Below are 16,839 nucleotides of genomic sequence, written 5' to 3'. Positions count from 1 at the left end.
GTCGTATAGCTCGATATAGGGCTTTCACATGGGCTAATCAGATCCCTAACCTTAAAATTGACATCGCTGGGCTGGTCAGAACAAATAGGGCGAACACTCCCTACTCTCCCCTACCAGTGTAATATAGTGCTTACATTATAATGCATAATTCGTAAACCGACGCAAAATCGAAATCAACTGAAATTTTTAAAATAAGCGTTTTTTGTGGGTATCATATCAAAATTGTCATATAAAGAGGATGTTAGGATCACAAAATACTCATTTAAGCAGAAATAACAAGATAACGTGTAAGAAATCACACTGGCTACCGTAAAATGGGGTCGGTCAAATATATTTGTTTAAATGGTCATTATTTTCGTACAGCAATATTGTTTTTAGTCATATTTGGTGTCAATTTGTTAAGAAATATGTTTGGAAGAAATAATAGTCGTTCATGTCCAATTTCCTCGAAATTTAAGACAAAATTGGGATTTTTTGACCAAAAATTAGCATTTTTTTACCATTTTTTCAAAAAAAATAAAAATCAATATTTGTGAGCAAGAATATGTGCTTGATTAATTTTGCAAGGGGTCAAATGTCACAAAAAACAACAAACTGCCCATATAAACCGAAGATCAATTTGTTTGATTTTTTTTTCTTCATGGAATGTAATACTCTGACCAAAGTTGCCCCAAATTCGGGGTAACTTTGGTCAGGCTCTTTTTAACCCCTAGGGCACCCTTACAAATTTATTAAAAAATCTTTGAACTTGAAGGTGTAGAAGGGAACCCTAATGTCATAAAAAAGAGTTAATTAGAAATTTTATTGGTTTTATTTGGAAGCAGTGGTTTAAAAACCCTGAAAAGTGCCCAAAGTTACCCCATTTTACGGTATTTTGGCTGTTGGTGCGAGACTTCCAAAAAGTGTACATTTCTTACTGAAAAGTGTCCTTGCGCAGATACAAAGTGCCCTTTTGGACTTTTTAAAATGCCGTATCACCAAAAGTCGACCTTTTGTCAGTTTTTCTCCCACTTTACCTTCTGATTGAAATAAAGAGAGCCACCAAAAGGGGACCTTTGTTGACCCCCCCCCCGCCCGTGGACAGTGGCGTAGCGTCATAGGGGCACGTTGCCCCCCCCCCCCCAATCGATTGCAAAATTTAGAAACTCCCATAGGAAAATTGTCAACCTGCACTGTAATTTGGGGTTATTTTTGTTGAACCCTTTAATAATAATAATAATGATAACAACAACAACAACAACAACAACAACAACAACAACAACAACAACAACAACAACAACAACAACAACAATAATAATAATAATAATTAATAACAATATAAATAATACTAACAATAATGAATGTGCTTATAAAACAATAATCTGATAACGAGATTATTATTTAAAAAAATATATATTCTTGCTGTTTTATTTGATATTTGTATTATTGACAGATAATTTATAAATCTATTTTAACTTTTTATATTGATTTGAAAATTAGTCAATATTATTGATATTGAGAAACCACGTCAACATGAATAACGTTTGCACCCCCTTGATGAAATGGATCCGTCAATCTTGTTTACAAAATAATTAATTATGTATGTAAATTATTCGGGGTCACGCCCCGCTGCTTGGAACTCTGGGAAATAAACTCATTGTACATCAATTTTCAGTCAAATGAGCGAGTGTTTGTTTTGAAAATTCACAGCGTCCGAATCAAAATTTGATAAATATTTCCTATTTTAGAGATTTATGAAGGAAAACATTACACGAACTACGTGTCATCATGTCTAGTGACGTATTTGCCGGTAAGTTTTCGGACATTTACTTTGTAGATTGCTGGAAAGCAGAGGTTTTCTGGCACGTTTTTCGTGCCAGTCTGCTTAATTTGCTCACCATTGCAAAATTTACCGGATGTAAAAGTAAAAACATTCGAATTAAACTATTTGTTTTTAGAAAATTTGACGAATGTTATTGACAGCTAGACCAAAAATTGTGTTTAGAATATTAATTCGCTGTTTTGGACGACTTTAAACTGGTAGTACAATTGATCATGAAGCTAATTTTGCTAACTTTTTCATATCGTTTCAAACGTATTAAAAGCGTCGCGTCACACCAACGTGTGAATTTTAAATTTACGATCTTCAGAAAAAAAATAGGCACACATATCCTTGTATTTTAGGTTCTGTGGGTAGTTGATAATCATCACTCTTTATTCATTATATTTTGCAGCCCCTACCAAGATGAAGAGACCGTCTAAGTTCGATGAATCTATTTCGGTAAGTTAAATTTTCATACTTTGAATTTACTCGTGTCATGTGTTGTTGAATTTTTTCTCACACTAATTGCATCGTCGCCATCTTGGAATTTTGCTATGTTTTGATAAAGATTCCTCCTCGTACAAGTACAACAGTCAACAGTGCTTGATGCGAAATAGAAATATATTTAAAAAGTCAAACAAATCGGGTAACACATTGCGTACACTTGTAGCTTGACGATCAATCATGAGGGAAAAACTGGGTAAAGGATTAATTTTCTGTCAGATTTAGTTGACTCAATATGCAGTGTCATTGAGCAACTGCATGCAATCTTGACCATCTCTCCATTCCAGCTATTCTACATGTATGTGCCATGGTGCATAAATGATGTAAATGTATACAGCAGAACAGTGAGAACATTAAGATAATTTCTATAGCATCTAGTGTTGCTTTTAAACATGCTGTTCTCCGATCCCGTGCGACGTGCAAAGATGTCCGGGCCGTGCTGACGATTCTTCCTCAAAAGTACCGAACTCTGGAAGTATTTGGACCAAATTTCCCCTTGGCCCTCTTCACTATGATTCCACCAGGGTGATATCTCCATGATGAGTGAGGATAGGAAAGAGAAGGCTGTAAGTTTGTTTCGGGCTAACATGATGTTGGATCAGGCTTTGTTGCAGTGTTCTGCCAGAATCTGGAATTCTTCTCAGCAGTCCTACATAGTACGTAATTTATAGACATGAATGATAAGACATGTACATGTAGTTGTGGGGTTACCGTTCGTTAGTCTTGGTTTCAGATGGTAGCTCCGTCATTTCTAAACTAATAAGCCAGTGTGTCTGGTTTGTTTTGAGACAAAGGAGCACATTGGATGCCGTCTGGAACCAAGATTAGGCCTACCAGGATCCCGACCAGGATATATTTTGGGGTCGTACGAGTTAGTTCCTGCAGTAGCTGAAGTATCTACAGTATTCAGCGAAGTCCTTCAGCGGTGTTGGACTGCTCTGTCTGATTATCGCATAAAAAGGTTACATGATGCTATGCAGCTGGATCAATGAAGGTGATGATGTGATTCAACCAGGAAAGTGCCACTTCCCTGATTCAACTAGCCATTCAGAACCACACTTACCGTACATGTTTATGGCATTAGCAGCAACAAATCGACAGACTGCTGAAGAACCTTTCTGAAAGCTATAATTTTGAAGGCTGTGTTGGGATCTGCCGAACTTGTTGCTGGACAGGAATGGAGAGTAACCCTTGATCATGCAAGACATGTGATCATGATTTTTCTTCCTCTTGCTAACTAGTGTAACATACCGTAAAATTAGATCATCTAGCGGTTACACAACTTCGCACACATCTGGCTCAAAAATAATTTTATACAGGAGAAAACCCTACCATTTCAAGTCAATTGTTGGCAATTGTACTATGATATAATAGTTGCAGCTTATCCATTCTGATCCATGTGTTCATCGTACAACTTTCCCACCGCTTTGATGTGGCATAGGAGGTAGACGAGAACGTGTGTTATTGCGCAAATGGGGCTGGTCAGCTCTGATCATGTTGTAACTGTTGTACACCCTCGTGATGCTACCCGCAAGTTGTTGCCATACTGAGAGTTCCATGATGAACACAAAATTAGAAAATGTTATTAAATGAGTATTTCCGATACAATGTTTAGTGCCATGGGCTACAGGTCACCAGGGTCATGCGATGCAACAGAGTGAGGTGCCTATATTTCATGTGATATCAATCAAGACCCCACTTCAATGTGCCACATATCGAAAAGTGCAAAAGAGCTCTGATAAAGCCAAAGGGGTGTGAGTTAACAACCCAGGAAGTGACACTTCGTGATAAATGGGATCAAATTCCCAAATAATTTCCATGATAGGCTGATAAATTTGCATGATAGTGTTCCTTGAATACTGTATAGCAACAGCTTGGATAGCTAGATTACTGCAGGCCTATACCATTAAAATTATAGTTTGATAAAAGCTTGTTGGTAGCAGGGCTCGATTGGAATCGGCTCAATTTACTCCCAGGGATTTACTTCATACCCAGGTGCACGCAGTCGCATCACTCACATGTACATGTAGATTTTCTCCAGTGCATGTAGCCCCGGCATGTAGCTTTCCAAACCTATCTGCACACTGCATCTACAAGTAGAAGGATGCTTATTAATTTGAGCTCATGTAACTAATCTTATGTGTTCTAGTAAAATGTTTTGATAGCATTTTGTTACATCTTTGTTACTGCATGTAAGTTGTAACATTTATTTTGTACATATGCCGGGACATATGCACCAGCGGTTGGTAGGTTTAGTTTAAAATTGGGCGTGTTTCTCTGAATGGCCTTATCTGGTGACATGGAGAATTGTTGAAAGAAAGACAGTGAAATGTTGTGCTGGATTTGTTGTCCGAAATAGCGGGACAATTGGAATTCTTATGTTGTATGTACAATGTACCTGACAATAACCCCGGATAACGTTTGTAGTTACACAGAAGATGATTTGCGAGAATCAAATGATTCCCGCAAATGTATTCTGCAAGAATCAAGATTGATTCGCGCACTGCGAAACGTAATTCTGACCATATAACATCAGCAATGAATATTTTGTGATTCTGGTACTGTCCAACACTTCTTCCTATCTTCCATTACTCTTCAGCTGGTGAAAGTAATCCGGACAGGGATATGTATGATATGGGATGGCAAGTTGTCTACATGTACATGTACAATGTACTACTGTTTGTGGGGGTAAAAGACTATTCATTTACCAACAGTCTGGGGTAGCGCTAGATTGCTTTTTGGGGTCCCGGACTCACCAAAATAGAGTTCGGACCCCCTGTTTTTAAATTTTCTGCGAGTTCAGGTGTCCCTGAAGACCCCAGTTTTTTCAATCTAGCGCTATTGCAGACATACTATTTATACTGCGTGCAACTCGGACTCGCCAAACTCTACTCCGGACCCCCTACTTTTTAATTTTCTGCAAGTTCAGGGGTCCCTGCGGACACTGGAGTGCTTAGGTCTAGCGCTACCCCTGCCAATAGTTATAGTCATACTGGTCTTTGCTGCCATATAAATAAAAGTTTCCCATTCATTGTATTATTGATGCCCTTGTCCCAGGGATCGGGGCAATTATTCAAGGCTTTATGACAAGCCAACAGTTCTCCAAGTTATTAAAGGGTGGGGAAAGTACTGGAATACTGCATCAATGCTGACTGTTGCATGTTGGAGCAAGGCTTTCATGCTGTTAATCTCGATAGCGACATTGACCCAGTTCAGGTGGCAGTTCCCGTGTATACTAATACTATTAAGCCACTGTTTCAGGATGATGTTGTTTGTTGAATGTGTGTGAATGTACGAATATGAAGCTTTTGCGTTGTGTACGTAGTTGTTGGTTTTCATTTTCAGGGTTTCAGGCGTCACGCAGTCATATACTACTAGCTTCCATGGATTTTCATGGAATTCGTACTATACTGCATGCAATTGAATAGGCATCGATTTTTTGCCGAAGTGCCCGCGTGGCAAACGGCCAATTTGAACAAGAAATGCCGTTTTATCAAGGATTTTTATACTTGTTGCGTTACACATGTCGTTATTTCGCTCATAAAATATCGAAAATGAAGTGTAAATCGTCAAAGACGTTGATATTGTCACCGTAGTTTTCTTGTTTACCTCCGTGTTTACCGCGGGTTCGTGCTTTGGATTGCGACATTGTTGTGTGGTTTGTCAATGAGGTTTCGGCAACTTCGTACTCGAAAATCAGCCTTGATTTTGACATTTTCCATGTCGCAAATTTCGGATGAAAAGTTCGTAGTACATAGGAACAGAGATGTTTAAGCGTATTATATTGACATTTCAAAGGAAAACTGCGTAAAATTTGCACATGCAGTGAATTATTTGTCGGGTTGTAAACAATTCGAAATGGTTTAAAGATGGGATGTCAGCCGCACTCGCGTCTATCAAGGTCTTTACATAATTATGCGAAAATAAACAAAACGTCATTGCTGACTGACGGAATGTTCCATTCGGTGGAGGGGTGAGGATTATATAGGAAATTTATCCCGCGGTGCTGATATGATCGTAATGATGGGTAGTGTATGTGTACTGATTCTTCATCAGTTCCCATGACCCAGGGTGAACCTCAATCAATATTATTTACAGTTTAATTATTATGGACGGATTTAATTGATGAGTGAATGTTGAGTTCACTGAAGGGCATGGAATTTGAATGTCACAAAACTTTAAAAAAAAAAATTATCTGCACATGCCATATTTTCCCTGTGCTGTTTTTTTTAATTTAATTTTATTTGTTTCTAAACATGTTTTATTAATTAATTTATTTAATTTATTCACAAATTCATTAATTTGTTCATTCATTCATTTGATTGTAAACAGTGGTCATGATTTGTTAGTGTTTTGTTTAGACTTTGGACCCTGGACCCATTTATAAATAATTGTACCGGTACATAATTATTATTATTATTTTTAATATATTACGGTAATAGATTGTACAGTATGGAACATTGCCAAACACATTTATTACTTCATATGTGTATTTGTTTCAAGGAACATTTCGTGATCCATAGCCTCATCTGCCACTTCTCTCAAAAGAAGTTGAGATTTTTATACATACATTGGAAACCTCTGGCTACAAAAAATAAGGGATCTGGAATAAGCTTATTCCAGATCCCTTAATCCACTGAAAAAAAAAAGAAAAGAAGAAAAATCACCCTAAAAATTAAAAACTTTTTTGTGGGAGATTGTATATTTTTGCAATATCCCCAGGTTAGAGCAAGATTCTGGGTTAGGGTAAAGGCTAGTTGGGCTAAGGTTAAGTTACAGTAAGGTTTGGAAGATGAGTTTTTGATTTATGTAAGGCTCTGAGTAATGAGTATGACCAAAATGGGGAAAAGTTGGGGGAAAATTACAAAATTGTAAAAAAAATGAAAATTTTGGTCACATTACAAAAAAAAACACCCTGTAATTTACACATAAATACAGAAAAGTGGCATCTCTGAAAGAATCATCAAATTGGATAAACATTCTGTCAACAGAATGAAATTATAGCACATTGGCTGGCATATAATGGAGCAAATCCAAAATATGATTGATAATCATGCATATCATATATTTCTTGTAAAAACAAAATCAGAATCAACTAAAATTTTGCTTCCAATGTTTTTTTTTGTGGATTTCTACTCAAACATAACAGGATGCTACAATCACAAAATTTATACTCCTTTAAGGGTAGACGAGGTATTGTTGGTCGAAGCAACCTAAAAATCGATTTTCATTTTCTAGATCAATATATTATTGAAAATTAATACCTTAATGTTTTGCAAAAGTTCATTCTACAAATCGTATACTTTGCAAACTTGCTTAATTTATTGTTGTTAATGAGTTATGTACGTTTTACAAAAGTGTTGTTGTTTTAGCCCTCTTTACAATGTAACTCAAGAACCGCAGCACCTATAAAAGTGTTTCTGTGATATTTTAATTCTTCTACACGCCGCTATGAATTGAGCAATGCAGTTTTTGCCAAAGCTCACTACCATTCGTAAGATGCTGTGAACTACCAAATCACAACAGTTTAAAATAATTAATAACCTTAAAGTGAATTAATTTTTTGTTCAGGTGGTATATGCCGTGCATTCTCTAAATTCAGTAAATTTCCATCGTCAACCGTGTAATTGAATGGGATTATTTTGAAATTTTAAAACGCTTGAAATATCACAAACAAATATGCCTATGTTAATAAATAATTATACAAGCTAAAACCGATGGGGTTCGATAATAAATGCCATACGGCCAGTCGGTTTCACAAGTTGCCGGCTCTATCATGCCACTCGCCACCTGTTTTTTTTCTTCAAAATTGTTACAAAATGATTTATGATAAGATTATGGATATATGTATTTGTTCCTGCTTTTCACAGTATTTAATAATTTTCTCTTGATTTTTCTTTTCAGCCCAGCAAGAGAAGAATGACTGACTTCAGTACATTTTGTACATGGGTGCTTGACTATGAGGCTTCGTTACATAATGAAGCAGTAAGTTATTTGTTACATGATAAATAATAGGCCCTAATTAAAAATTTACTTAAAGCAGAAAAAGGAAAAAAGTGGCAAATTGAAAGCATTTAATAGGGAAAATAGTATTGATCTATTTTGTTTTGTTGAATGTTATTCTTGTACTAACTCAATTTGTGCCATGAGTAAGTAGTTTCTTTTGTTACTACACTACGGGAAATTCTTAAACCCTGTTCCTGCAATCTTATTGGTTCTTACCCGTGTGATATGACACAACATTACACAAACCAGCGCGTGTGCATCCAGGGCCGGATTTACCTTTTTGGGGACCCTGGGCCAGGCCAAAATTTGGAGGCCCCCAAACGCACTGTGAAGGCATGTGGCCAAGTTTGTAGATTTTATAAGGACATTTGCGCGCGCGCGAAAAATTCAATTTTAGAATACTTTAGCCCATATTGAAGCTGAATTTGACTATAAATTTTGTAATTTTTGTACACTATTTTGGGCCAAAACTGGTGTTTTTAGGCTAATATGGAAGATACACACCGCACAGGGCAATTTTGGGGGCCCGGGCCCATCTGGCCCTATGGTACATGTAAATCCGGCCCTGTGTGCATCAACGCAATACGCGTACCCGCTATTTGAACCAATCGGAGGCACATAGCAACAACGGGACTGATCGATTTTAAGCCATAGGTAGTTCCTTGTAAAATGTAGAATCTAATTTGATTAAAATGTATGATATTTCTATTTGAATTGAAGTGTTTAAGAATGAGAATAAAGGTATTGTTTTTAGCCGCTGTCGTGCATCTATCGTCTCATATAACACGAACGACAACATTATTTTGGCGTAAAACAACTCAAAGCCGCCTCGTTGTTTTACTTAAAATAATGATGTCGCCCGTGTTATATGAGACGATAGATGCATACCAGTGGCTAAAACCAATACCTTTTGAAAATATAAATATTTAACATATAAAAAATTATGCTCAAGAACTCCAAACAAACCAAAAACACAAACACTGGAAGACAAAAGAAAAATTGATGAAAAACAAGGGAATTATTCAGAACCAAAGTACACTGGATAATTTTTGATTGGAATAACTTTTCCAAGTTTGGTCAGATTTGATCAGATCATGATTGGTGTTGTTATATAGGTCATACCAAAATGTTTTTTTTTTTTTTTTTTTTACAGGATAGAGTAACCAAGAGAAGTACAAGTCCTCTTGACAGTGAAGGAAACAGTGTTGGTAGCAATAGCAGCGAGTCAGATTATGCATCTCAAGTCTCAGATTTTGACAGTATCTCACCGGTAGAGCCAGCCCCAGTCCCTGTGTATCAGTATAGGTCATTCAGACCACCAAAGAGAGAAAGAGGTAAGACATTGATGCAATCTCGGGGGTGGGGTGGTCGGGAGGGGGGAGGGTCAAAGCTGGGGGGTCATCTTAGTCAAAAGGTGGGTACAGGGATATGCAACAGGTTTGTGTATTATTTTCAGGCTTATATGTTCAGATTTGGGTCGCAAATTTAAATTTTGTGTTAAATTTCAAGGTGTGCTTTTGGAAGTGCAAATTTTGCATTGTTTTTCAGCAAAATATCAAAAATTCCAAATTTCAGAAAATTAATATTTTTTGGTCAAACTTTGTATATTTAGTACACCCCTGATCTCGAACCATCTGTCAGGAAAATAGTTCTATAAAAGCAAATTTCAGTATTGATAGAAAGATGCAGAAATTGTTTAAGGATTTGAGGAAAATGTTTGCGAATTTGAAGTTCAGTACAAATGCAATATTAATCACAAATTATTTTCTTAGTAGTTTTAGTTAAAAGTTGTATGCTCATTAACACTAAAATTTCAAATAATTCAATTTTGTTTTTTGTCACTTTTAACCAGGAGAAGATTGGGACCTGATAACCTGTTACTGCAATAAGCCTTTCTCTGGACGGCCAATGATTGAGTGCTCAGAATGTACAACGTGGGTCCACCTCTCCTGTGCCAAGATCCGCAAAACCAACGTCCCTGAAGTATTCAACTGCCAGAAATGCAGAGACTCAAAGCACAAAATCCGCAAATCAAATCGCGCAAGCGCGCCAAAGAAACAGTTCAAAGAACTCTACGAAGATAGTTAGTAGTAGAAGAGGGTTAAGTCTGTACATAGATGTATTATACATAAGAGTTTTTAAATATCGTGATGTGGACATTTTGTGGATATTAATTTTAAGCAGGGATGGATGATTTCATTCACAAGGGTTGGGATACTGAGCAAAATGATGAAATTTGGAATACTCAAGTGCACTTACAAATAGACATTCCATTTTGGTATATATTGGGATCATAGTAACTTGGTAACTTTTCCACTTTATAGAAGATAATTTATGTAGGCATTTTCAGGGTGATAATTAGGTCTGCAGAAACTTCACTGATTAATACTTTTTAGTCAATATGTTAAAGGATTCTACAGTTGTATTGCTGAGACACAATGGCACAATAATTAACAGCAAATTATATAATGCAAGTTTTCATTCCATATTTGACAAGGAAGCCCTGCAAAACTCTCCATTCAAAATAAAGTCCTTGCCAGCATTAGCTCACAGAACTCAAACAATTTGCTGAAGATTATTTAGCTTTTTACAGACAAAAAAAGTGCCTTGATAAATTTGTTATCATATTCCACCATTTGCAAAATGAGGTGGCAAATTTTTGATACCAAAGTTTCAAGAACATTTCAGGAAGTTTTAGTTGAAGTATTCTTCATAACGTTTTAATATCCACCAAATGTCCATATGAAGTTGAGAACTATTCCAAATTAGGAAGTATGACTGATGTATAAATTAATCATATTGTTTTGTAAAAAATACAAAAAGAAACAAAAAATGAAAAAGCTAAGTGCCAAACTCAGAGGGTCTTTTGTATTTCTTATTTGGAATAGTTCTGAACAAAACCAAATGTACATTTTCTAAAAAGGAAAATATTTTTGATCAATAATATTTTGTACAGTATTTTGCACAATGTTGGACTATTGTGGCTTTACAGAGTGATGAAGTAGGCTATAGTGTCAAGAAATTATATGGGACCTTTTATCTATTTTGGGTTGGAAACTGGTGTGTGTTGCCAACAAAAAGGTGAGAGTTGTGGACTTTGCCATGTGTGTGTGTTGCTCAGGGAGGGCAAATAGTGTAACCGCTAGCATATTTCGCATCCTGCAAACTTAGATTAAAATGTATACATTTTTTGCAGTTTTCATGGATGGTGATAATGGGTGTTAAGCACCGCAAGCGCAAACCTTTGTGTAACGGTCAAGCCAGTTCAATTTTGGAGTTTTGTCAATTTAAATGCAGGAGGTACACTATATTGGTCTGTGTGTGTGTGACAATCCAGTATTGCAGATTTATGATAGCATTATGCTATGGGACTCTTTGAGTTTATTCACACTCTTTCAGCTTTTTGGCTAGCAAAGAAACATATGTTTAGAATATTATTATCATGTAAGAGAAATGAATAATGTTTTTGATTGATAGCTAAAAGTAGCTCTATATGGCCAGTATTTCAGAAGAGTATATGATGATTGTATATGAGAATCAAATCTGTATTAAAAGTTGAGATGTAACCATGGTAACTGAATTAAAATAACGCAGCCAATTCTTAACATGCCATTTTTCAACTCGGTTATAGTATCACTGCCAACCACTTTGTCATATCTTGATACTATATACATGTTCTGGAGTCCAATTTGTGGATGTATGTTCCAGGGCCCACTTTGTGAGAGATTTTCATCTATATTGTTACACCTGTAACATTATAGCGCTGATACTGTGAAACCAGGCTATGGCACACAGTAAAAACTAATGCTGCATTGTAAGAAGGCTGAATAGGTAGCATGGTCGCTTGGTCCTGAGGGGAACCAAACATCATTACCCTGTTTAGATCAAATGTTGATAAGTTAGGAGGGAAAATTTATAGAAAAGTTTATAGGAAATCAGATTGTTGAAATCCCTATTGTATTTATATGAAGTAACAATTTAATCAATAATTTTAGCCATATCTTGAATGATAGAAAACTAGAGAAAGAAAATTGCTCAAACATTATGAAACATGTACTCTGTAGTTTACAGGGGAGGATTTTGCTGATTTTATGCCAATAAAATGGTGCTAAATAATGTAAATTTGGTAGAGGCAGACAACATTGGCTAGTTTGTCTGATTTTTAACCACCAAGTCCTGTGCCTGAATTATTGTGGTTAAAATTAACGTTGGTAAATTGGCAATTTGAGCTCTTTAGTTATTGTTTCAGATGGTAGTAGTTCATGAGAAAACACATGAGCACCAAAGTTAACAAAAATTATGTGACTTATTCAGTGTAGATGGTTCCATGCAAACATGGAACAACAACCATCTGCACATAAGCCTCATAGTTTTTGCAACCAAATGCGCAAATCACATTAAATATTGGAAATCATTGATCGGATATTTTGATGCATATCTTGCCGATCCGATTACCGGTTTAGCCGTAATGTATGCATTTTACATAGTTTATATATTCATCACTGTTACACTAGTTTATTTATTGTTACCAGAGGCATACAATCTGACTTTGCTGCATTTTTATAAGGTGGGGGAGTGGAGGGTGGGAAGTTTTTGGGGAGTGGAGGGTGGGAAAAGTTTTTTATCACTCTGTAAAGTACAATGTGTTTGACTAAATTATATCACATTATTTAATTGGCTCTTTTTGAGAGCTGCCTTATTTCTGCAAAAAATCTTGCTGTCCTATTTATGCAAGAAAGAGGTCTCTTGCTAAGTTTTCAAAATGTTTTACCATTTTTGTTTTTACCAAGTTTGGGAAAATAAAGGTAAGAGTTCTTTTTGGTATATAAGGGCTGACATGTAGCCACATATTGCACAATGAGCCTTTTTGAGCGCACAAAATTAGTGTCAACTTAGGTAAGAGGGACACAATGATTTTTTTCCACATTTCTGATTAACTTTAAATTTGTGTTTCATAAGGCATAGAAATATGAAATATTTATTTCAAAGGTCTAATGGTGTTAATTCAAATGAATAGAAATCTCCAAGTCCATTTTACAGATGGGGTTGTACCTCAACTTTTTTGGACAGTTGGGCTGCTAATCTCAAATGTTTTCGGCCTGATTACAAAATATTGTTGGTGGACACTGCACATACATACCTTGCTGGCACTGACTACAACTTAATGAAATTTTACTCACCTACCAGTACCAGCAAGTTACTTGCTACTGGTATGTATGTCCAATGCCAGTGCGTGTTCTTTATGCACACATAAATATTATCCTTGGTATTTCATGTTCTGACCATTGGAATTTTAAAAACTATCTTTGCTACAAAACACCAAACATGTCATTCTTGGAGATATAACCAAAATTTTCTGAAATCTGAAATGAACTTGCATACAATATCAATGCCATTCAATCATCTTATTTTTATGCCTTAATCTCAACTTTGTTTCTAGATATAGTATATTGTTATCAATTTTTTTCGGGTCTTGTTTCGGGACATGATTTAGGCGTTTCAGTGACTTACCAGTGATTTTATTGTTTTATTCGTTGTGTGGCAAAGCAGTGTTAATGGGCAATAGTGATTTGTAATTTGTGGTTTTTGGCAATAAGCAAGAAATGCTAGCCTAGTGTAGGTTAAATGTTTTCCCAAAATTAATAAAGATAAAAGTCAACAAAAAAATCTGAATTATGTACTGATTCGGTGAAATACGATTCTGATTATTTGAAAATACAAGAATTTTTGATTAAAAATTGTTGATTCTGATTTTATTGTTTTTCCATTTTATCAATGAATTGTGTTTTATGTGTTACTTTTTAAAACTTCAGCATTCTATCAAATTATGACCAACTTACTAGATGAATAAAACTCGGATTTTGTTGAATTTACCGATAATTGTTAACAAATATGCTCAAGCTCGCACAAATAAAATCCAAATCAAAAATTCAAGAAAGTAAATGTAATGAATTAAATTTGAACCTAGTGGAACTTCACACCTTGCATCATTTCAGGGGCTCAGGGCAAAAAGATCCTTTTTGCAATAGCTGCCCTCTGTTTTATGTGTTATTAAGTGTTCAATATGCCAAATATAACACCTAGCAGTTATTGCAAATAGGATATTCTTGGCTTGAACCCCAAAGTTTCATTTTTTACCAGATACTATTTAAATAACTACCTCATTCATACTTTCTATATTGATACAGTTCCCATTTTCTTCACTTTAAGTTATTAAATATTATAGAAGTTGTGAGAAGTTTTTTGCTATGCATGAAATAAACTGAGAAGTTGCTGACATAAATTGTGGTTTAATGTCAGGGAGCAATTCATAGAATACCCACTGCGTATCTCATGCTGCTTAATTTGAAATAAGGAATTGGGAAGGATTAGGTTTTGGGATGTTAAAAGCAATATTGTAATGTTTGCTGAGGATGCCATCAATTTGTGTCAAAATTGAAATAATGATTTTCCAGGATTATACCTTCACAATCTAAGTGCTGCAATGAAATAGCTATTTTTGTTTCATTTTGTTAGGCTCAAAATTGGAAAGATAGTTGATAGTGAAACTAACATTCTGTGGATAGAAATTAAAATTGAAATTTTTTTTTCAGAAATCCTACAATATTGCTTTTAGTGGGGCTTTTATGTGTGATATCAATATCAGTTAGAAATTCACGCATTGGTGACTGGTCGTTTGTATTCGCCATAATTATTTTTTCGCTTCGTCCAAGAAAGATGGGTGGTTAATGCGATGGGTGGTTAATGCGATGGGTTGTATGATAAGTAATACATTTATTGAGATTTTTAAGATGTTGATAGTGAAAAGAAAAGGATAAACTCTTTTAAGTGCTATTTATTCATGGTTATTCAGGGATAATCGCGTGCCAGCATTCTGCAGACTTAACCATTCATCTTCAATTGAAGGGCATTAATCTTTAATGTTCATAATGAAATGTTCAAAAATATAGTACCTGTGTGAGAACCAAAGGTTTGACGGCTCCTAATTTATGATTGAAACCAACACAAGTGCAATATTTTGGATGATATTAATCAGATTACAGGCAAGAAAAACAAATTGATTATTGGATCCCAACATCCTTTTCCATTTATTTATGAAAACCTAAATTGTCAAAAGAAAAAAAAAATCATTTGCAATTTTCAAAACTATTAGTGCTGTAAGTAATTTTAATGTTCAAGGCACTCCCCTTTTTGAAAAGCCCAAGAGCAATTGCATCTTTACAGCTCATAATTTGTAGCTCCCCGGTTTATTCTAATTTCTTGGAATTGCCTCTAAAACTGGTGCAAACTCCTTCAGGGTTTTATACAGCTCGCCTTTTTGAGTCAATTTTATTCCACATTGGTTTTTGCTCAATAAAACTTGGTGTACAATGCATCATGAGTATCCACATCAATCCCAAGTTGCAAACCCATTATCTATACATACTAGAGATGCTAGTAGAGATTATAGTCAATTAATTTCTGAAGCCAAGAAACTGACTGGTTGCAAAAGGGCAGAGTATATAAAGGCCTTCGATTCAATAGATTTTGTTTTCCCACAATAGCTCCCTCTATTTAATCAGCTTATAATTGCCGGGAATTATTAGGCTGTTACCACTAAGACGTAAAGTAGTCCCTCGTTAAGATGATATAGTTGACCTGTCTGGTCTATATTGTGTGTGTTAAAGAAAGACAAAGTATATGACTTGAATGAGTAATTTGTGATGCTTCTGGCGAGATGTCACAAGACAGTTCTCAAAATAAAATATATTGAATTTGTTAATTGTGTAACATGCAATTTTAAAGGAAGCTATTGTAGAAAAACAAATTCTTCTATTGAATCGAAGGCCTTTATATACTCTGACCTTTTGCATGGGTTTTGCTACAAATGCAGAGTTTCTATACGGGATGGCATGTCCCCTGAGCAACGTAGGCAATATGTCAGGTTGAAACATCTGCAAAGTTAGTTCCCATAAGTTTTGTTCTGTGTAATATCTAAAGAGGATCAACATAAAAAAAAACTCATCTTTTCGGGAAAGAAGTGTAAAATGCGCACAAAACATTGGGGAGTATTTATGTGGGTACTTGTGGTTCATTTATATCTTTCAGAAAAACAAATAGATTAATAACTTACGTGGTGCGTAAAATATGTCCACACTAAATTACGCAATCAACTTTGAGAAAAAAAAGAGACACCCCCTTGATGCACAAAAATGACTTAGATATATTGTGGGTTTCAGAAGCCACATGAAATGCTGCATATTACATGTCCTGTAATATGGACGGCATATCCTGAAGTATTTTGATAATTTTGTTGTACTATAATAGTGTGTACATATATACAGTTATTGTACAAAATCAGTATATTGTTAATAATCATGTGAAGATATCGTGTACAGATCAACAGTAAAGAAGTTATTCTTGTTGTATAATGAACAAATGTGATTATAAAATAAAAATTGCTTCAAGCAAGGAAAGTTAATGCATTGGGTGTTGTTGATTCATTTGTGTTTTTGTTAGACACATGATCTGTAAGAATCATGTGCATG

The 16,839-nt window shown here is 35.4% G+C and overlaps 1 protein-coding gene across 1 annotated transcript; it reads left to right on the top strand.

The window, feature by feature from the left end:
- The first annotated feature begins 1,647 nt into the window (after nucleotides 1–1,647).
- Nucleotides 1,648–12,879, top strand: LOC140166458 (PHD finger protein 23-like). Its single transcript, XM_072189936.1, has 5 exons — nucleotides 1,648–1,789; nucleotides 2,214–2,260; nucleotides 8,210–8,290; nucleotides 9,465–9,645; nucleotides 10,164–12,879. The coding sequence occupies exons 1-5, from the start codon at nucleotides 1,768–1,770 to the stop codon at nucleotides 10,397–10,399; spliced, it is 567 nt and encodes a 188-aa protein (XP_072046037.1). The 5' UTR covers nucleotides 1,648–1,767; the 3' UTR covers nucleotides 10,400–12,879.
- The last annotated feature ends 3,960 nt before the right edge of the window (nucleotides 12,880–16,839 follow it).

The sequence above is a fragment of the Amphiura filiformis genome, chromosome 12, assembly GCF_039555335.1.
Source record: "Amphiura filiformis chromosome 12, Afil_fr2py, whole genome shotgun sequence".
Taxonomy (NCBI): Eukaryota; Metazoa; Echinodermata; class Ophiuroidea; order Amphilepidida; family Amphiuridae; genus Amphiura; species Amphiura filiformis.
Note: the sequence above shows the minus strand (reverse complement) of the source record. Positions and strands in the feature narration are given on the sequence as shown.

Bases quoted from the DNA above. Each gene is read 5' to 3' on its own strand.
- LOC140166458 (XM_072189936.1), top strand. From the start codon at position 1,768: ATGTCTAGTGACGTATTTGCCG. The intron at 1,790-2,213 runs GTAAGTTTTCGG...TATATTTTGCAG, and splicing joins GTCTAGTGACGTATTTGCCG to CCCCTACCAAGATGAAGAGA. The intron at 9,646-10,163 runs GTAAGACATTGA...ACTTTTAACCAG, and splicing joins ACCACCAAAGAGAGAAAGAG to GAGAAGATTGGGACCTGATA.